We start from the raw sequence: 23,151 nt of genomic DNA on the forward strand, positions 1-23,151 counted from the left end.
TATTTCAGTTTCCCATCTATAAAATGGAGATCAAAACAGTAACTGCTTCTTCATAGGGCCCATTATGAAGATTCAATGGCTTAATAGACCTTAATCACTTATAACAGTGCCTGGCACTCTATATCAGAGTCAGTAAAATTGTTCAGTGAAGGGTCAAATAAATATTTAAGGCTTTGCAGGGTCATATGGTTTCTGTTGCAACCCCTCAATGATGCCTTTGTAGGACAAAAGCAGCTGTAAATGAATGAGGTGGCTGGTTCCAATTAAACTTTACGGTCACTGAATTTGAATTTCATATAATTTTCACTTGTCATGAAATATTACTCGTCTTTTGATTTTTTCAACCATTAAAATATGTAAACACTTTTAGCTCAGAGTTTGTACAAATATGGGCAGTAGGCTGGGTTCTAGGGCCATAGTTTGCTGACCCATCTCCTATCTAATTAATAGACATTATTATGGCTTTATCATCTTACTATAAATTATTTTAAATGGCTGCTTATAACAAGATTGCTTGGATGTCCTATAATTTACTCCGTCCCCTACGGTTAGAATTTAGGTTGTTTCCAGTACTCATTGAATGTCACCCTCCAATGAATATCCCTGCAAAATCTTTGGGCACATTTGTTATTACGTCCACATCCTACAGTGTGTCTATTGGTAGCAACTATAATGGCTGGCAGAGCATCTAGAAAGAAACAGACTTAAGAAGTAGCCTTGAAAATTAATCCTATATAGTTATAGCAAATTTCAAACATGTTAGAGAAGGAATTTTATAAGTATAAGATATATTCACGTACATTGAACTATGTACCATATACCACTCTAAGCCATATGTGTATATACATATATATAATCATTTAGTCCTCAAAACAATCCTAGGAGGTACAAGTGCAATCATCATCATCATCATCATCATTGCCATCATTACCAGCTCCATAGTACAGGAGAAGAAACTGAGGCACAGAAAAGCCAAGTAACTCCCCCAAGGCCACAGTTGGCTGTAGCAGAGGCAGGATTCACACCTGGTCTGTCCAGCTGGCACTACCCCCTATGATCTAGAATGCTGAACTGCCCCTTCACTGATGAGGCGTGGCACTCCGAGGTACTCACTTCATAATGTAACTGTAGTGCTTTGTACATTTAGATCATGTTTGGCACCCACGAGGGACCCCAGACGCTAATAATAGGCACAAATTCTATCCCATAAATGGGACACTTGGGTGGAAACTGTGAATGCCCATCTAACCTTCCTCGTTAGTCATCCAGCCCCTCCCCCTCATGCCAACTTTTCATTCATTTGCCCTGCATTTCTTACCCACATGGCTGTCCTCTACAAACAGTAAAGGTTGATTGGAGCGTACTTTCACATCTTGTTTTCCAATTTAAGGTCCCAACTCGACCAAATTTACGTGGCCTATTCGGTGGAGCTTCGCTAACAAGAGAGAGCCCCGCCCCGCCAAGGGAATGCAAATTTCGGGTAAATGCTCTCCTTTGAAAACAAAACAGTGGGTGGGTCTCGTCAAAAGTCTCTCCCTCGTGGCACCCGCTGCAGCAAGGCCGGCTGGGTCCGGCCCCTGGCCGGTCCCCGAGGGCGGTGTCCTGAGTCCAAGTGAACCAAACCGCCAGCCTCCGCCGCCGGCGCTGAGCAGCGGGCGACTGTCCCAGAGAGGAGTTAGGCGCGGGGGTCGTTCGACTTTGCAGGGGAAATGAAGACGCTAGTGCTCGTTTCTCCTCCTCTCCTCTCTCCCTGCGGGACTCTGCTGCTCGAGGTATATCCCGGGGGGATGAGCGACGCCGCCGCCGGTCCAAGATGCCGCCCGCACCCACGCTCATGACCAAACAAGGGCAGAATCGAGCGGTGGAGAGGGAACAGGGGCAGAAAGAAGCGGGTGTTTCAAAGTGACCACGGCGGTGCCGCCGCGGCCGCGAGTTGGAGGAGCCGGGAGGGGAGCCGGGTGGAGGGCGGGGGCTCCGCCCGCCGTGGGGCGCCGGGCGCGTGCGCGGTGCGGCCCCAGCCCCGGCCGCCGCCGCCCGCTGCCTATTTTAGTCCGAGCGGCTGCGGGCGCGGGGACCCGACGCGCGCCGAGCAGCCTCCGGACCCGCCGAACCTCCGAGGCTTGGGCGTCCGGGCGCCCGTCGGGCCGCCGCGCCGGTGTCCCCCGCGCCCCGCCGCTCGCTGCTCCAAAGTTCGGCCAGCGCCGCCCAGGCTCGGTGCCAGGGACGAGCCAGGTAAGGAGAGAGGCGCCGCTGACGCCCGGAGCCCGGCTATTTGCAGCCTCGCGCTCCCGGGCTAAATCGGGAAGCGAAAGTTGGATCCCTGCTCCCCTGGGAGCAACTTTGCGGGCCCCGGCGCCCCGCCTGCTCCTCGCGGGCCGCGCCCTCTCGGGGGCTTCCCGGTCCCTCGAAGCCGCCACTCGGGTTTGGGAGCGCCAGCGTCCCCGGGCGCTCGGGCCCCATCGGGTGCCGGTTCCCGCGCTCTGCCTCTGGCAGATCCTTGGGGAGCTCGGCCTCGGCTCACCCCGCTGGGGTCCCGGGGTTTCCTGCCCCTGAACCCACGGCGGCTCCTCCTCGCCCCCTGTAGGGCCGCCGGGTCCTGCACCGAGACGGTGCACCGTGTCGCCGCCGGCCCGGAGTTGGGAGTGTGAGGAGCAACGCGCTCAGGGCGCATCCCTCGTAGTCCGCGAGCTCGGGATCCAGGAGAACAGTGGACACGGACCCCTTCTTTCAGGAACCAGGTGAGCAGATGGCTCGGGAACCCGAGATCCTCGCCACCTCTACCCCCCCACCTACCCCCTGCCCCCGTGCCCTCGTTAACCAGGCGTTGGGAAACCGGTTGTTGGCCACACAAGTCACAGGAATTGCTTGTTTTTAAGAGTGGAAAGACTCTTAGCGACATAATGCCCCTTGGGATTCCGAAGATGCGCAAAGGGTCCTTGGAATTACAGAGTGAATTGAATAAGTATACTAGCACGACTTTTGCTCATTGCTGTTCTCTTTCGTTTTTGTAGTTTGGTGATGGGTTAGAGTTAGTTTCACCATTGAGCTATTTAGCTTGCAAACACCTTTTTGAAAACCAATAGATAAACAGGACTTTACTAGAACCAGTAATTTTAGGAATTGGGACTCCTAGAACAAATAGAAGAAAGAAGTTTTATTAATTTAATCAAAATGAATCAAAGTTGACCATACTCATCTGCCTCATTAGACCCATTCATTCTCGGTATTAGGATAGTTCAGTGTAAACCATTTAAATCCACTAATATAGATCAAAAGAAGCTGAAATCGGCAAGATCCTATCAATATTTACTGACAATAGGTAATAGACATATCAAAATAGACATAGATAAATATATATAGACAAATAGTAGACAATAAATATACAAGTAAAATTATTTATAATGTATAATGTTAATATCATACAGTATAATAAATACATATAGAAACTTAAAGGTATGAACTGTGTATATATATATCTCTAATAAGGTGTAGTGCATCAAAATATGTTATAAGATGATCTCAACTTTAAAAAATTTATATTATTATCTCCCAGTTCTTCGGTCAGTAGATTGTAGTTTTCCTATCATTTCTCTTGGACCAAAAATTGGTACTTTTCGTACTGCAGTGAATTAGTTGGTAATACAAGTATAATCAGGTGAATGTATGTGTGTGTGTGTGGGGGGTGTATTAATTAACTTATTATATAAATGTGTATTAGAGGCACAGGCCACTTAATTTGAAGAGGTTTGAGACCTCTAGTCCAGCTGCCTCTGTTCAAGGACTCTGATTCTCAACCTTAGGAAGGGTAGCCATTCTCCCGTCTTTACTGCTGAGGTTTGGGGAGGCTGAAAAGTGATTTCTAACTCTGTTCCTCATTGTTTGTGTCCCTTTCATGTGGCGTTCACCTCTGGCATTCTCTACATAGATGAATATCTCATTGACTCTGCCTCATGGAGAACATAGGGTAGTTAGAAGAACAAATAGGACAAAGGGAGTGAAAGCCCCTTCTAAGGTACAGTAGAAATGGTAGTTGTTGTTAGCTTACGTAATGCTAACACATAAGCTGACATAGACAGTAGTTTATGAGTGAATCACTCTCCCTCCTGCAGAAATTATGAGGTTAATTCTGATTTGATTCCCAGTGAAAGCAAACTTTGTGTAGGTAGAGTTACTAAAATAATGATGTCCCCTATCCTAATAGGCTTCTGTTTTTATTGATTCCAACATTTGGAAAGTAGTTGAATTTTTGTTATTTCTTTTTGCAGAAAATCAATACTAAGTCAACTATTAATCTTGTATTTATGAGCTATTTCAGAATTATGTGAAGAGATCTTTAAATGACTTGATCATTTCATTCACAACTTGTAAGTTTGTGTGCATGTTCTTTAATCATCTTAAGAGATTTGGAATTCTTATACATTTGTCTAATAACATATTTTCAAAATGCCCAACCTGTACCAATTATTTTCCCACCTAAAACCTTTACTTTAGTATGATGAAAAAAAATGAATGGAAAAATATGGTTAATTGCATGACCTTATTTGGAAAGAATACATATTTTAAATTAAAGGTATTTTCGGTTCCCATTTGTAATTCTTTTCTTGAAACAGAATAATTCACCTATTCTGTAAATCTACATAGTTTTTGTTAGGGACCAATTTGTATACTTAATAATAGAAAGACTGTTTAAATATCAGAGATGGAGGACAGGTAATATGGTCAGAAAGTAGTGCCACTTTGTGTAAAATACTTATTCTTTGAAATGTATTCACCACAGATTTTAATATTAAATAGTTAAATGTATAGTCATGTCCTACATATAAGTAAAATGGAAGTTTGCTACTTTTCAATTTGTGAGATGCAACCAACTAGGATTTTTATGGGAAAGAAAATAGAGATTTAAATTAGATACTAAAAGATGGAGTAAATGTTATAACTTTCTGTGTATACATAAAGATTATAGTAATGTATTCATTATGTACATATATGGTAATGTAGAATGTATATATATACACATATATATTATACAATTATTTCACAATATAAAAATAGAGCCTTCTAAATATCCTAAGCCTTCATATTTAAAAATGAGGGTATTAGTTTTTTCAAAGTATTAAAAAAATAAGTTATTCCAGTTATTGTTCCTGTTTTTAGATTTAGTGTCACTATTGGAAATGTTATAGAAGATTATACTAAATAACTTTATAATTGCTGTAGTGTGTGCACATTGGTGATTATCTTTCAGACTAGCTAATTCCACCATCCTTCTCTCCTTCACCATCATGTATGTGTATATACAGATATGTATATTACAGATACATATACATATATATATATATACTAGAGGCCTGGTACATGGAATTCATGCATGGGCGGTGGGGAGGGGGGGGGTCCTTCAGCCCAGCCTGCAACTACACCAGCGTCCCTCACCCCAGCCCGAGGTCTCTCCCCTCCCTCCATTTGGCTGGGGTCCCTCCCCTCCCTCCATGGGGCCGGGCCGCAGACGCTGGGCTCACATTGCGGGGGCACCATCACCAGCATCCCGCCCCGGCCACTATGGGCACCGCCATCTTTGTCACAGAGTGATGGTTAGTTTACATATTACCCTTTTATTAGAAAGGATAAACTAGAGGCCCAGTGCATGAAAATTCATGCACTGGAGTGGGGGGGTCCCTCAGCCCAGCCTGCCCCCTCTCACAGTCCGGGAAGCGACCCAGCGATAAGGAGAAGGTGACGCCCCATCACACCTCTGCTGCTGCCACTGCCAGCAGCGCAAGCCTCGACCGGCCCTGGTTACCTGAGACCCGGGTGACCCTGGGTGTCTGGCAGCTGCCATCCAAGGCTTGTCTGCACCTCGGGCTGACTCTGGGAGGCTTGGGGACTGAGGGCAGGTCTGGCCACACTGGCTGGGCTGAAAGGACTGTGGGACTCTGGTGGCAGGTACAAGGAGTGGCCGGACCTGCCCACAGGTCCGGCCGCACTGCATGCCTGCCACCTCCCCCACCCCCCCCTCCCGGCAGGGCTGAGGGGACTGGGCACTGCCATCCTGTGGCTACGGGTGCCATCATCTTTGTGATGACATGATGGTCAATTTGCATATCCCCTCTTTATTAGATAGGATATCAGAGAATAGTTGTGCACCATGCTAAATATTTTATGTATTTTATTTCACTTATGGTAAAGTCAAATGTTAATCTTAAAGTCAAATGAGGAATTATTATCATCATTTAATAGATAAGGATTCAGTATGTAACAGAGCTTGGATTGGGACCTGGATCTGTCCAATTCACAAACACCAGAGAAGTCTATTTACCAACATTTGGTCCACAGAAATAATTTTGTTATGACACCTATCGGGGTGATACGTACAGCCACCATTTTTATGATTGTCCTTTTGTTTGTTTTTACAGGAATTTTCAAGATGAATTATACTGAGTCCAGCCCATTGGCAGAATCGCCTGCAATAGGTTTTACATCTAAGTTAGAAAGTATTATACCTGTGCCTTCCAATGAGACCACCTGTGAAAACTGGAGAGAAATACATCATCTAGTTTTTCATGTAGCAAATGTTTTTTTTGCAATTGGGTTGGTTATTCCAACTACTCTTCACCTCCATATGATTCTTCTTAGGGGGATGTTAGCTATAGGTAAGAAACCTGACTGAGATTTTATGTAGCTTCTGTAACTGGGAGCTTTAGAGAATTTCCTGTCAGGTCGATAGCATACCAAAAATATGACTTTGTTATTGACTTAGCAGTGTATCAAGTACCTTAGAGCATAGGCCTTTTATAAGCCATACCCTTATTTTAGGTAATCCTTTGTATGTTTTCATCTGTTCTTTAGATTTCCCAGATATCAGAAAATCCATTCCTGTGTAAGAGTGTGAGTTTTGGAGCCAGATTTTATGATTTGAACCCTGGTTCCAGCACTTGCTAACTGTGTAACTGGAGCAAGTGATTTAACCTCTCTATACTTCAGTTTCCACATGAGTCCAGTAGGGTAAAAATAATACCTCCTCCTAGGGTTGTTGTGAGTATGTGTGTGTCTCTGTGTGTGTGTACACATTTGACTTACAATAGTGCTTGGCACAGTAAGTACTAGATAGTCTTCAATATTATTATTTGAATAGGCATATACTTGCTATGGGCAGGAAGCAACATTAGGAACAAGAGCAATTCCCAGACACAGTAGTTTAAATAAAACTTTTATGACGGACTCCAGTAATCCTGATGAAGCAGATTAAATTGATTCACATCAAAATATTAAAACAATTGAATTTACTATTTTAGCCAGTGATTCATTTTTTTTTTACATATTTTTATTGATTTCAGAGAGGAAGGGAGAGGGAGAAAGAGATAGAAATATCAATGATGAGAGAGAATCATTGATTGGCTGCCTTCTGCAGGCCCCACACTGGGGATCGAGCCCACAACCCAGGCATGTGCCCTTGACCAGAATCGAACCTGGGACCCTTCAGTCCAGGTCAATGCTTTATCCACTGAGCCCAACAGGCTAGGGTTTAGCCAGTGATTTTTGACAAATTACTCTGTGATTATTTCCCTAATGATTCATTTATTCAGGTGCATTTTTGAGCACCTGTAATTTGTCAGACAAAGATTGAAGAAGGCAGTCTCCCTTCTTGAGAAAGACACTCTGGGGGCCAGAGAACAGATGGGTGGCCATATGTGATGCAGGGGTGCCCAGTGCCAGGGGGGAATGGAGAGAGTGATAGGCTTAGCATGATGGTGGAGCAAGGTCTCACTGAGGAAATGACGTAGGAGCTGGCTTTTGGATGAGCAGGATTCCTTTGAGTGTGAGTGTGTGGTATCCAGGTAAAAGGCACAGGGGAGAAGGCATGTTTAGGGAGAATGAGCACTAGCTCATTGTACCTCACATATATGAAATATGGCATGGAATGGCCAATGAGCTAGAATGGAAAGGTCTCTAGAAGGTAGCTTATGGGACTTCCTTGTCTGTGTTACCTCTGAGTAAGATAGGGATTGCAGCAGGAAAGCAGGGTGTTGAATAGAAAAAACAAATAACATACCTTATAAAAATCAAAAGCAAAAAATGAATTTGAAGACAGAGCTTTGGAGGTGGACTAAGGAGATAATTTAACACCTTATAAATGAAGAAACTGAGGCCTGGAGAAGTTAAATGACTCATCAAAACTAAGGCTGGGAGATAGTGGCCTAACCAGGACTATAATTCAGGTCCTCCAGCTTTCCAGCCAGCCCTCCCATTAGGTTATCCTGTCTCATTTCTGTAATAGTTTACATTTTTTCAAATTTAGCTATGAAATATTTAAAGAACATTTAAAGTTTTACATGTCATGCTGTTATTTAGATGCCCCAAATTATTCAGATGAAAAGAAATTGCAAATGAATAACTTTTTAACATGGGAGGTTAGTTTTTATGTGTGTGTCATTGATATATTTGTATAATATTGGTTATTTTATTTTAAATTAAAAAGATATTTGTTGATGCTCTCACCATAAAATTAATCAAAAGAACCTATTGATATTTGATTTAAAGTAAGAGACTCGATAAGGAAAACTAGGAAGAGTCTCATAGGTGAATGGATAACCACCAAATGGTTAAAAGATATTCAGATGGGTAAAATATTCAAACTCACCAGAAATTATGGAAATGCAAAATATAATTGTACAAATTATACAAAATTCCTCACTATCAAATTAAGGGTTTTCAAATTTTCTAATATTGACACTTTGATACTTAACATTCCCAACTAGTAGGATTATAAATTTTAGAAACCTTTAGGAAAACAATTCTTCAATGTCACCAAAAGCTATGAAGTTCATTCCCTTGACTTACTGTCAGGTAATCTACCCCTAAGCAAACAGTCACAAAAACAGATCAATTTTTACATATAAAGATGTTTTGGCTACTTATCAAAAATTATACCTCAGCCCTACCCGATTTGGCTCAGTGGCTAGGGCATCGGCCTGCGGACTTAAGGGTCCCAGGTTCGATTCCGGTCAAGGGCATGTACCTTGGTTGCAGGCACATCCGTTTCTCTCTCATCAATGTTTCTAACTCTCTATCCCTCTCCCTTCCTCTCTGTAAAAAATCAATAAAATATATTTTAAAAAAAATTATACCTCAAACAAATCTCATCTGTACACCAATAAGGAGTTGGTTGAATAAATGATGATCTAATCAGTTACAGTCATTAAAAACTACATATGCTACCTTATCTCTAAAATTAAATAAAATTGTAATAAAACCTTATCTCAAAAGGTTGCTATGATAACTAAGTAAAACAAATGTATCTATAAAGATAATTCTAACTCCAAAGGACTAACCAAATACTAGCAATTATTTTCCTCTTGGAAAAATTCAGAGGACACTGCTTTGTATTTTATTTATTGTCCATAGGTTAGTGATAATAAACTCGTAAAACAATCAGTAGCTTTCTGTAATCCAAACTGCTGCTTAAACTAATATGAATAAACTAGAGGACCGGTACACAAAATTCGTGCACGGGTGTGTGTGTGGGGCGGGGCGGGGCGCATCCCTCAGCCTGGCCTGCACCCTCTCACAATCTGGGAGCCCTCAGGGGATGTCCAACTGCCAGTTTAGGCCCGATCCGGGCCTGCCTGTCTGATCGCCCCTTACCACTCTGCCTGCCTGCCTCATTGTCCTTAACTGCTCTGCCTGCCTGATTGCCCCTAACTGCTCACCTGCCTGCCTGATGGCCCCTAACCGCCTCTGCCTCAGCCCCTGCCGCTACAGCTTTGTCCAGAAGGACCTCCGGAATGACATCTGGAAGGTCGTTTGGCTGTCCAGTCTAACTAGCATATTATGCTTTTATTATTATAGACTAGAGGCCTGGTGCATGAATTTGTGTACAGGTGGGGTCCCTTGGCCTGGCTGGCAATTGGGGCCATCTCACCCAGTCCCGATTGGGGCTGGCTGGCAGGCGGGTGGAGGGGGAGAAGGACCACAGGAGGTTGGCTGGCCACAGGAGGTTGGCTGTAGGAGCACACTGACCACCAGGGGGCAGCTCCTGCATTGAGCGTCTGCCCCTGGTGGTCAGTGCACATCATAGTGACCGGTCAACTGGTCATTCAGTTGTTTGGTCGTAGATGAGAATTATAATAGACTTATTTTGAATATTTTAATTATGTATCTTAAAAATAATTTTAGATTCACCTGCCAAAAAAACACCCACCCATGTACTCAAAGACTTCTAATATAATGGGAAAATTGCTGCAATAAGTGACAGAGATGTTTTAAAATTATATATAGTAGTTCTGCCATCAGGTAATGCATAAATACTGTAAAGAAGTATTAAATATCACTAGTGGTTTTCTCTAGTAGAATTACAGATTTAAAAAAATATTTTCTAACTTTCCAAATTTTCTGCAACAAAGCATGTTTTTCTTTTTTGATAATCAGACCAAAAAAATGAAAATGTGATATTAGGCTTAGGTATTTCTAGGATGTGTTTGGTTTATTTTATAATTTATTAAGCTTCATGCTAACGCTGTTCTAAACATGTAACGTATTTAATTTTGTTATTCAACAGGATGCTCCTTTTACATCATGTGGGCCACACTCTACCGATGTGCCTTGGATATCGTGATCTGGAACTCAGTGTTCCTCGGTGTCAATATGTTGCATCTTTCATATCTTTTGTTCAAGAAAAGACCGGTAATTACTAAAAATTAATTAGCAAGGAAGAGATTTTAAAGCTTAAAAGCTTTTAGAGCACTTTGTTCAGACTTGAGAACAAGCATCTAACATCGTTAGTCCCTTCAGTATCATTCCAGATGAGACTTGCTCTTTATATAAATGCCTGAAAGTAAAACATTTGAATACCGTGAAATGTGTTCTACAGATAGGTTTTTTAAGTTTTTTAAATCATTAGAGCAGTTTAGACATGAGACAACATGATAACATTCTCTCTTTTTTTCATCATATAACTTCATTATTTCTTTTGTGTATTGATATTCAGATGTTACTTGGGAACATCTTTGCCTATTTATAAAATTATTTATAGGCAACTTCAATAAACATATTAGCGATTCACAAATACCTCATGCTATTTTTTTTCATGCTAGTTTTTAAATATAATGACTATATTTTTTATTATGCTCAAAATATTCATTTAAGGATATCACCACTTTTGGTGAGTTGTCATCAAAACACTAGGATTTAACTTCTTTTCAATTCTGATTTATCTTGCTGTGTTTCCTTGGTTATATCAAGAACAAAAAGGTGTACATAGAACAGGAAAACAGCAAAGCTCCTAGAATTCACTCCATACTTATTTACTGACTGTGCAAAGCACATGCAAATACTCAGTAAAGTAAAAAATACAGTGCTTGCCCTTGCCCTAATCTTATGTTCAAGGCCAGACGTTTGTAGAAAACTGTTAGAAAACAAGACAATTCCTGGGAATTTACAGATGATACATATAATAGACATTCCATGAGATTATAGCCCAGTCTGTTTTCCCTAGTACATTACTTTTCTCTAGGTTATGCTGTATAATAAACAACCTGAAAGTCCCAGTGATATACACCAGCAACAGGTTTTTTCTCACCCATCTTATATGTGGACTCTGGCAGCTGTGTGTCAACCATGACTCTGTTCTATGTGTCTTCTTCATTTCGGAGTCTCTGCTGAAGCAGCAGGTTCTGCTTGCACATGCGTTCTCATAGCAGAGAGAGAAGTTCAAGAGACCCATTGTCTCTTAAAATTTCTGCTCCAAAGGGGTATATGTCAATTCTGTTCACATTTTATTGGCCAAAGCAAGTGACATGGTTATGCCTGATAATGTGGGGGTAGGATGGGGTTAGGGGATGTATAATACTCTTACAAGTGGTAAGAGCACTAAATAGTTGGGAATAATAATATTATCTACTACACTTATTGTTGTATTCCCTGTTCCTATCAACCATGATTGGCACATAGTAGGTGCTCAAAAAACATTTGATGACTGGATGCTTCCAAAGAGAACAATTAAGAGGGCTTCATGAAGGAATTGGGGCTTGGGCTAAGACATGCAGATTACGAATATGAGTCAGTAGTCTTTTCAGTTCATATGTTCATTACTGCGCTACTCTGGCTAGTGTATATACTGGAAGTGGGACATATATGTGAATAAGTTATTTTAAACACATTATGAGCACTCCAGAGTAGAGGAGAGACATGACAGTAATAATGAGGATGACAGTTTCTGAATTTAAGAATTTGCTGGAACCCAAGTTTTGAACATAAGGTTCAGAAGTTGCTGATGTGATGGCCGCTCCCAATGAGTAAATCACTTAGTATCTGTGCTTTTGTTTTTTTCTTGGATGATAAACCTCCTTTTTTGAAAAATATAAATGCTGGTTCTTCATTGCAGTTAAACAGCAGGACAAGTACTCATCTGGATGTATAAGCTTCATACTGTGACTGCCATAGGTTTTATTGGGATGGATGATCATTGACATGCACTCTAGTTTTCCCAGACTAATGCTGGGCCCAAAGATGGGTGTGACCTGGGCCTTGGTTGTCTCACAACAGAGGCAGTTGGGTCATTTTGCTTTTCTCTTTCTCCAGTAGCTAGTCTTACTCACCGGTGGGTTCTCTATTCTACAGATTTTATCTTAGCTTAGCGTAAAACTGTTACTCTGAAACCCTTTTTTACACTCTTCACTTTGCTTCAGAATGAATAAATGAGAAGCAATGTTTGCATTTGTGGGTGATCGCCTTCCTGTATCGATGCATTAAATGATAATTACATGTAGGTAAAACACCTACTGTATGTATTTTCATAAATGTGTTTTTACATTGATTCCTATTGTTTATTTTCTGCTACCTATTCCAAAGTTAGTGTAATTTCTGTGAAATAATATTGTTCTAAAAATGAAAAGGTTTTGTGTTGTTTATAGAAAATGCTAAGATTGGGAAGGTGAATGCTGTAATAACATTCACAACCTCCACGGTTGCTTTATAGCAGCTAGGGAGAGGTGTGATCAATAGTGCAAATCATCTCCATATGCTCTCTGCAAAAATGCCCTTTTAGCATCTAAACCGATATCATCACTTACTCACTGTATGAGATTCCACTGACTGAAATGCGGAACAGTGAGGGTCTGCGTTACAAATTTATTCTCAGAAAGGTATTTGGACCACAGAAGACACTGTTTTGATATCGCTGCATTAGTACAGCATCTGTCCTGGCTGCATTTCAGGTCAAGATTGAAAAGGAACTCAACGGCGTCTACCGGCGGTTGTTTGAACCACTCCTAGTGCCTCCAGATTTGTTCAGAAGATTAACTGGACAGTTTTGTATGATCCAAACCTTGACAAAGGGCCAGACTTATGCTGCAGAGGATAAAACCTCAGTCGACGACCGTCTGAGTATTCTCCTGAAGGGAAGGTAAGTGATCTTCTCACGGCCCCTCGGTAGTGAGTGAATGGAAGGGGATATGGTCAGATAATGGAGGAAGTGGTGGCAGATTTTGTTGGTGGGGAACTTGCATTTCACGACTGCATTTTGGAACACTACCAAGTGCCTGGTACCTGGAATTGGCTGCTCTCACCCTTGCTGGTGTCAGGACTTTCAGTTGTGAACGTTGTTCATCTTTTTTTAGCTTTTATTTAAAGTTAATGAATCAAAATTGAAGTAGGTTTAAAGTTCAAGAAGCTTGTGCATGTTTCAGAGGTGATTATTTTTTATCACAAATATAACTTCTAGGAATCTCAGCCTTCTAGGAAGAGCCTAGTGTATATTGTTCTGGAATAATAGTTAATACCACCCTTTCTCTCTCGAAAGTTCCTGAGTTTGAGTATGGTCACTGTAGGTATAAGAGCGATGGTAGCCATTGGAAGGCACATGTGTGGGTCAATGCTAGAACCTGTCTTCTTTTTCTTATTGTTGGTGAAATTTATTTTGAAATAAATACTTGTCTTTGGGAAGTACTTTTAATTACGTCAGTCATCTGTGGAGTCTTTAAAACCTTAGTATAAACTCAAAACCCATAAGATTATGGAGATTTTAAGGATTGTCATGTTATTTTGTGAGATATTATGCATTTATTAACATTAATTTCTGTTATCAGAATGAAGGTCTCCTATCGAGGACATTTTCTGCATAACATTTACCCCTGTGCCTTTATAGATTCTCCTGAATTTAGATCAACTCAGATGCACAAAGGTGAAAAATTCCAGGTATGTTTTGGCATGGGGTTTTTTGAGGATATTTATTTACTTTATCAATTTATTTTAAATTGAGGTATAGTTGACATATAACATTATATTAGTTTCAGGTGTACAACATAATGGTTCAATCTTTGTATATATTGCAAAACAACACCCCAACAAGTCTAGTTAACATTCATCACCACACATAATTACATTTCTTCTCTTGTGATGAGGATTTTTTAAAACCTGGCATGATTTTCAAGAAGACTGAAACTAGTTCATGTCTCATTAAAGTCCAAAGGATATTATAGACATACAGTTTAGGTTTTTTGCATGGTTTCAGCCATGCCCTGCTCCCACTCTGCCCGAGTAACTGGCTTCAGTAGCAGGACAACTTGTTAAAGTAATGTACACTTACTAGAAGGTCTTGGACATGTTCGCTAACTGGTTGCAATGCTGTTCCCAAGCAGTTGAGCTTAAGCTACAGAAGAAAGCAAGTGCTATATACCTGGGCTCCTCCAATTCACGCTCTCATCTTGTGTTTGCGGGAGTCAGCTGTGCACTGAGATTTATGTTCCTGTTATTATCGTCAGTCACCACCTTTACAACTAGAACAGGGCCACTTCTTTCCTCTCCTCCTTTCCGCTGACCTCCTTACAATTTTTTCCAAAGCCCGACTTTTATCTGGTGCTTCCATTTCTCTTTTAGTGTATATGTATAGTGGCAAGTGCTTTTACAGTCTCACAGGATCCTGAAGAGAGTGGGATTCGGAGAGAGGCTGGAAACTGAACCTCCTTCGTTTCTAGAAGCAAATGGCCCCCTGTGAGGCCTGGGATACAACATGCATTACCATTTCTACTGAGCTTCGAATTATTGTATTTATAATTGACCAAAAAAAAAGGAATTCCTACTAGTAGTTACAGTTCTCTTTCTTCTTGGGGTCTGGAATTGGGTAGTTGACAAATGTTCCTGATGATTGCTGTGAAGATCCCAGAACATGACCCAAATAGAGGTACCATAGCTGGGTGAAGGGTATGGATTCAGCCTTTCCAAACACCAGTCAGCTATTCTCTGCATAGAGTCTGGGGTAGAATTTCTTAACTGATTAATGGATAACAATTACTCCAGCATCATCCAACCTGTATCCTGTACAGTTGGTTCAGACTCCATCAGAGTGAGCCCTCCGGAGAGATTGTGTACAAAATGTTCCCATTGGCAGTTCCTCAAGAGTAAAAATAGCTGTTGCACATCTGTGTAGGAGTACATCACCTCTTCTTGAAGCAAGTTCCCAAATGAAAAATGTCTCATGTTCCCATGGCCAGCGTCTTACTAATTGTGCCCATGGCAGAGGACACTTGAAGTTGTCAGTGGTAACTGTTCCACTCCGTACTCTTTACCAGCTAATCTGACTTTTGTCTAACTCTGAACAGTTGGTTACAAGTATTCGAACAAGGAGCTCCTTCCTTTACATGTTTGTTTCAGTTTGATCTCTGGCAGTGGTGCTAATGAATTATACAATAGGGTGAAAGGAAGAAGGAAAGGCAGGTGGACTTGATTGTCCCTTGAGATTGCATGGCAAATGTTGTTCAGGGACAGGGGGTAACTGTGATGATAGACACAGTGGTAGAGCTGAGAAACAGATTCCGAACTTGCAGCTGCTCCAGACCAAAGTTCCTGTGAAACGGCTGTTTCCGGTTCTAGCCCATTCGGCAACTCCCTCAGACACCCTTGTTCTTGTGTGTGGTCTTCTCATTGTGTGAGGTGTAGAGTGGCTTGGAATCTAAGGTTGAGGGGGCTGATCCAGGACCTTGAGGTAATCGCACCAAACCTGGCTGTAAATGCTTTAGTTGACTCTACCTGAAAGAAATGACTCCGTGTCTTCCTTTGCCATGTTTGCTTTTATTTCTTCAGTAAAATTCTTCACAAGAACTCAAGTATGGCTCTGCTGAGGATACCTTAATGCCTCAAGAAGTGACTTCTTTTACAGAAGCTTTAAATATTTCAATATTGATTTATAAAAATCCCTCATTAAAGTATGTTTCACTTGACTGTTGTGACAGGAAATCATTAACCAGCCACTTCTGACTTAATACCTACTCTTATGGACTTGTAAGTCACTCCTACTTACTGCAGTGGTAGCTTATTATTCGAATACTATTGTTAAGTTTAAATTTAACAATAATTTAAACATGTTTAAAGCGTTTTTTAACCATCAATAAGAAATGGATTTGCCAAGCAAATTATAGTATCATATAAGTACCATTGCCTCCATGGAAATGAGGTTATTAAAATGGTTGGAAAGAAGTTAAATGCCTTATCTATCACCTAGATACAATTTCTGCTCTTGATGATTTCCAGCTCCTTTTTTAACTCCTTGTCTCACTGTACATGCATTGTATTTTCCAAAGTCAGGGATGACATCTTTGTAAAATGAAGGCATCTCAACTCACCAAACCCTTTCTTCAGCACTCAGGTGCCTGGCTGTGCCGCTGTGAGTACCTGGTGCTCACCTTTCTCTAATAATTGGTGTAGTGTATTATACAGTCACCTTGCGTTTACTTACCAATCCCCTGCTGTTTCTGGGAACTCCCAAGGACCGGCTTGACCTTGTACTTCTCATCCTATAAATATTATATTTTTTTGTCATACATCTTTACTTATTGGCTTCCTCCACTAGAATATCAACTTTATGACATGTGCTTAGCTGGTCTTTGTCTGAGGGACTTTCAGTGGACTGTGAGCCTACCTTATGGCCACTTGATTACTTTCCATTTGGCCATCTTGAAGAATATTGGGTGGTGGTGGGGAAAGAATATTGGACATGCTGGGTAGGGTTGGCCTGGTGGGAAAATATGCCTGGGCTGAAAGTCAGAAGTGTTCACTCCACCACTAGTTAACATGTGTTCATGAATATGTTTTTTGCTGCTTCTCACTTGGCATCTGAAAAATAGGGGAGAATGTAACCTGTTTTATCTTAAAGGCAGTTTTGAGGATCCATTTATATGATAGATATAAATGCACATTAAATGTTTAAAAGTACAATCTATATATATATATGCCTAAGTGACCATTCAACCATTGGACCAATAGCTATGAGCACTGACCACCAGGGGGCAGATACTTCACCCAGTAGGTTAGCTTGTTGCTGGGGCCTGGCCGATCAGGACTGGGTGAGATGGGCCGGACACACTCTGAAGCCCTCCTGTGGTCCCTCCCCAGCCCTAGCTTGTGCCTTCTTGCAATCTGGGGCCCCTCGGGGGATGTTGGAGAGCCAGTTTCGGCCCGATCCCCGCAGGCTAGGCTGAGGGACCCCACTGGTGCACGAATTCAGTACACTGGGCCTCTAGTACATATATAAAATAAGTGACATTATATTTGACTGTCATTCCCTAATCATTCTCTACTGCTGTCGCCTTTCTATATTTGTCAAATACTGCCACTTGAGAGTGTCATAGTTCATTTATTTACTATCAGCTTCCTTCACTAGCATGCAAGCTTCACAGGGTAAGATCTTGTCTTTCTTGTTCATCATTGTGAGCTCAGTGCCTTGAACAGTATCTGGAATTAAATACATGCATAATAATATATGTTGAAAGAATGAATGGATTTTAGTATTTTATGAGGTCACAGAGCTGCTGACACATTTCTTAAATTCAGTGTATTTGATTTTGGAGATTCCCACTTTTGAGATAATAAATAATTACAATTTTTTTTCCTAGGAGTATTGACCTACTTTTTAAAGTAGCCAAACTCTCTGATTTGTAAAGATCAGATTTCAGCTACTGAGAGAAGCTGGGTTTTCCGTTGTCTCTCTCTTTTTTTTTTTTTTAAGTATATTTTATTGATTTTTTACAGAGAGGAAGGGAGAGAGATAGAGAGTTAGAAACATTGATGAGAGAGAAACATCGATCAGCTGCCTCCTGCACATCTCCCACTGGGAATGTGCCCGCAACCAAGATACATGCCCTTGACCGGAATCGAACCTGGGACCTTTCAGTCCGCAGGCCGACGCTCTATCCACTGAGCCAAACCAGTTTTGGCCGTTGTCTCTCTTAGTAGACATAAATACCCCCTTGTCTTCTGAAATAGGTTTAATTTTGTGACTAACAAAGGGGAAAGAGCTCCTTTGGAAATATTTGCTGTGAGGCCCAGATATTACTTTATATCAGTTAAACAAGCCTTTATTAATTTCCTACCTGGATAGGCCTGGGGTTTCGTGTTGAGATAGAAAAATGGTTTCTTCCTTCAACAGTATTCGTGTTCATTTGCTAATTGCTTCACATGATAAACATGCACTGAGCACCACTCTGTGCTGGACACAGACATCCAGACATGAAGGTGCACTGACCCTCCTGTCATTGTGCTCAGACATGAAGGTGCACTGTCCCTCCTGTCATCGTGCTCAGGAGAGACAGGTGTGTCAGGATGCAGGGCTGTGAGTGCCACTGAAGCGCAGAGAAGTACTAACTGATGGAGGGGACCTGCCCGGGAGGAAGAGCTTCCTGCCACTAGCTTCCCTCACCCAGGAGAAAGGATTTATTGGAGGAATACTTGAACTCTCTGTAGTGCAATTACAGTACTTTCCCACTTTTCTGTGTCATAAGACTTAAGGAAAGGGTACGGTTTCCCAGTGCTGATCTAACGGCAGTATCTCTGTGTGTCCCCAGTGGGCTGCACTGATGGGAGCTAGTCTTGAAAGGTCACACTCAGTAAATAGTAGGAGGGAAAGACCCAGAGAAGGCCCTGCTGGCCATGTGTGTTAGTAACAGCCGAGGCCCTAAAACTGATTCATGAGTCAGTTTTCTCATTCTCTCCTGTGTGTTTGCAGACTTAGCTAGAGAAGGTCTTTCATCTATACCTTGGCCTCACGAATCTTACCTCAGTTTTTTTTTTGTGTGTGTGTGTGTGTGTGTGTGTGTGTGTGTTTTGCTTGAAGTGTATTCTTCCACCTCTGTGGTAATCTTCATGGTGTAAAGAAACATTTAGCTATAAATTATACGTCCAACTGGATCGCCAGCCTTACACGCTCTACGGCAGTGCTATTGACAGTGGCCACTCTTCTGTCACCAGAACTCACGAAACAACAATAAAACTCAGAGAATTTGCTTTTATTTAGTCTCCAGACCGCTTGGTTTTAAACATAATTTTACACATGGTTATAGAAGCTTAGGTGTATGGATCTTATTTTAATTTAGCTAATATGATAAATCATTGCTATCATAATATCCACTAAATCATTCTACTCTGCTCTTCTCCAAATTACTGTAGTCATAATTCATATACATAGATGTACTTTTTTCTTTCTCTGTTTCATTGTCAGGTCACCATTGTTGCAGACGATAACTGCAGATTTTTATGCTGGTCAAGAGAAAGATTAACTTACTTCCTGGAATCCGAACCTTTCCTGTATGAAATATTTAGGTATCTTATAGGAAAAGACATTACAAATAAGCTCTACTCATTGAATGACCCCACCTTAAATGATAAAGTAAGTTTTTCTGGGTGTGTTTATTTTGTTAAATAAATATGTACAGTGAGGTATACCTCACTTAATACAATATATAGTTTCCTGAATTTCCATTAATTAGTCAAATGTTAAGTGAAGTGGGAATGCTTCTGGGACTCATTTCTCAAGAGGGAGGACGTTTTGTAATGATCACATTTGCCATTACAGAGTGAGGTGGTAAATGTCAGGGACCTCCATGGACGGTGAGGAGGTGCTACCCTCTTCATAGAGTCTGTGAAACAATCTAAGGAAGGTGCCTAGTGAGTGGTGGGAGGGAGTGGGGGGCGGAGTGAGCAGGGGGCGGAGTGGGGGTGCAGGCAGGGCAGCGGGGAGGTTGCAGACTGAGCAATGCTGATGAACCCCAGCGAGCAGGAAGTTGGCATTTTAATCCTGGGGTCTTCCAGCCCTGCACATCCTCTTGGTCGGCCTCCTTCCCCGGAAGCCCACACGTGGCTAGAGAGGTACAGGGTGGAGGCCTGTAGCAGTTTAGTTCGGGATTTCAGAGCTATATAGATCTTCACCAGTTTGCAATTTGATCTTCGTTTCCCCATGTTTACTTAGAAGGAAATTAAAATGATCACAGAAGAGAACTTGGGAAACATCGTTTCTGTGATAAGTACTGTTGTTCTCCAGGGACGATGAGTATAGGCGTGTGTTCTCTTAAGTCATCTTGTCTAGGCTGTTTATCAAATTAGGTTGGTGCTTACTATTTTTTAAGATTAATAAATAGACTAAGGAGTATATTAACTGTATTATGTATAGTAATATCCAGAAAATAAAAATTATAGCTGACATTTATTGTGCACTTACTTGGTACCAGGTAGACTTTTTTTTTCAAGGAAAAGTAAATGCAGTGATAAGGAATGTATGATCTAAGTCCCATAGATGTCAGAAATCTTGAAACTTTGCTTTCAGAAGGCCAAAAAGTTGGAGCACCAGCTCAGCCTGTGCACGCAGATCTCCATGCTGGAAATGAGGAACAGCATAGCCAGCTCCAGTGACAGCGAGGACGGCTTACACCAGTTCCTCCGGGGCACCCCCAGCGTGTCCTCTCTCCGTAAGTTAGCCCAAAACTGATACATGTTGGGATTCTGACGGATGGCACTGGAAATAGACAAATGACAACTTTGACCAGAAAAATAACTTTGCCAGTAACTCTTTGGCAAGCTAAAGGCATCATTAAAAATAATCAGATCTTTTCTGATTATTTTAATAATATCAGCTAAAATCCAACTTTAGATCTTTTATTTCTGTTTCAGAACGTGTTCGCTGATTTTGGCACCTACTTTTTTAAATACTGGTTCACTGGAATAACGGGAAAGGGTCCTTACGGTTTGCTGGGTATTCGGCTTTGTTGTTTTCATGATTTTAGTCCTGGTGAAAGCTTAGATCCAGCCATGTGTTAAAAACGGTAGCAAGCAACTCCTGGGTGTTTTACTGCTGGCTGGTTATCTCAGTGTGAGACCAGGTAATGGAATATCCCTGAAATGAAGGAGACCACTCAACACCCCTGTGAGTTACCCATTCACACACCACCAAGCAGTATGTTTTGCAAGATCTCTCCATAGTTTAGACTGTTTTAAGACATTTTAAGTACAACTGATGACAAAGATATTGAAGATTAGTAAGTAAAATGAGAGAAGCTAGATTATTTTAAGAATTAAGTGCTTAAAATTATTTTACGCATTATTCCAAGAGTGGTAGTAAAAGAACTTTGAACAAATTCATGGGAAATAGCAAAAAGACAAAGTCTCCCATTGCATAAACTAAAAACTATTACTATTTCCAAATGTATGTTCATCCAGAGTAACTTTTAGGTAAATATAAACATTCGGCAATCCTGAGTGTCTGTGTAAATGAGTAACTTTGGATGCTTTGGATAAATTGGATTAAGGATTTTAACTATACTTTCAACTGGCAAAGGATTGGCAAGCCCATATAATTGATGCAAGCCTCCAAAGCAAAGTCTAGGCATAGAAATACTTTGTGTACCTAAAGGAGATTTCAGGAGCAACATAAATGAGAAATTGGAAATGATTGTATTTTATTCTAAAGTTACTTTTTGAAAGTAACTGAGGTTAACCAAAGCCTGCAGTCTACTAGCATGTCAAATGTACTAAAACAGTTTGGTGCTAAAGAAGTGTTTTCAAATGGACCCATCTTAGTTATATGTGTAGTGATTAATTACTACGAAAGATCAACAGAAAAGGAATTATAGTTAAATATTGTATGTGGATTATTTTTCCTGTAGAATAGCTTGTTTTTGTAGTTCTTACTTTTGTTTAGTTCCACAGTTTTGCTTACGAAGCACTGAGAACCAGTGATATATAGCATGAGCATTTGTTGTCTTAAAATCAGTTTTGTTTTTCTGTAGTATTTTATTGTATAATCTAAATATTTTGGGGATAAAAACATTTTAGGGGGGGAAAGCTTCTGTACAGTATGTTGTTTAAATAGAATTAAAACATGTTTTCAAGATTAACATCTGTATTGTACTCACCTCTGGAAACCTGTTTTCTGGTGCTCAGTGGATGGATCACACATGGGCATACAAACCTGGCTCTTGCTCTAATAATTATTAGCTGTGTGCCTTATGGCAAGTCACATGACCTTTCTCATCCGACATGAACTGTCTGTCATATCTGGTCACAACTCCTGCTCCGCTTCCTTCCCTCTTCCCTACAGTAAACCAGGAGTGTAATCCAGCCACTCCTGCACGGCTAACTCAGGCTTCAGTGTCTATGAAGATGTGTGCTGCCCTTCAGTGCAGGGCCACATTTTCACTTCTCATTTCCTTGTTCCCTTGTCTCACTAGACTTTAGTACTTTGCTGTACAAAAAAAGAAAGAAAGAAATGTGTGCAACCTGCTTACGTTGCTTATTTAATTATTTAGCCTCAGGTTTATTATGCAAGATCTCACACATTGATACCAACGGTCTAGCTACCTATGCATGCATATTTTTGAGTGTGTGTGTGAATTACACAGCACATCCTCGTTCACGCCTGCTCCCTTTGACCAGTCCTCATTCTGGATCTCTTGGCTTCCCTCCTGCAGTTTTAATGAAAGACATTAGGGCTTGAGCACAACACTGACACAAATTATGAATTACTAATTCTATCATATAATTCATTAGAAACTGGTTAGTTCCTGTTTCTCTTACATGTTAGCTCAGAAGTACTGAAGGCTGTTGTTTTTCATTTGCCAGTCCCATCAATATGCCTCCTGCTTTTCCATTACAAATTACATTCCTTGTAAAACAGAATGCAGAATCAATCTCCTAGGACTGTCGGGCTGAAATAACAAAATCTATCACATTTTGAGCATGTGTGAGGTCTTAGTAAAGGGTAGGTCCCTAAAACTAGTGACTAAGCTCTTACTATTCGAGTTTCTGATGTGCAAGTGAACAGCCTGGCAGCTGCTCTCAAAATGCTGATGGAGAGAAGAGAACAAACGTCCATTGACAGTAGCAGCTAGTATTTTCCAG

The 23,151-nt window shown here is 41.1% G+C and overlaps 1 protein-coding gene across 5 annotated transcripts in view; it reads left to right on the forward strand.

Annotated features, from left to right (window-relative positions):
- The first annotated feature begins 1,656 nt into the window (after positions 1–1,656).
- The window catches only part of BVES (blood vessel epicardial substance), a 37,888-nt gene continuing 16,393 nt past the window's right edge, over positions 1,657–23,151 (forward strand). Inside the window, exons 1-9 of one of the 5 annotated variants that reach the window (XM_059700832.1) lie at positions 2,008–2,232; positions 2,585–2,738; positions 4,266–4,364; positions 6,411–6,647; positions 10,553–10,677; positions 13,209–13,396; positions 14,079–14,187; positions 19,481–19,648; positions 20,582–20,723. In XM_059700832.1, coding sequence (XP_059556815.1) covers positions 6,422–6,647; positions 10,553–10,677; positions 13,209–13,396; positions 14,079–14,187; positions 19,481–19,648; positions 20,582–20,723 — 958 coding nt within the window. In that variant the 5' untranslated portion in view covers positions 2,008–2,232; positions 2,585–2,738; positions 4,266–4,364; positions 6,411–6,421. Of the gene's footprint in view, positions 1,773–2,006; positions 2,233–2,584; positions 2,739–4,265; positions 4,365–6,410; positions 6,648–10,552; positions 10,678–13,208; positions 13,397–14,078; positions 14,188–19,480; positions 19,649–20,581; positions 22,111–23,151 lie in introns of those variants that run through there. The other 4 variants (XM_059700833.1, XM_059700834.1, XM_059700835.1 and 1 more) reach the window with 4 other exon arrangements.

Source organism: Myotis daubentonii, chromosome 6 (assembly GCF_963259705.1).
Source record: "Myotis daubentonii chromosome 6, mMyoDau2.1, whole genome shotgun sequence".
Taxonomy (NCBI): domain Eukaryota; kingdom Metazoa; phylum Chordata; class Mammalia; order Chiroptera; family Vespertilionidae; genus Myotis; species Myotis daubentonii.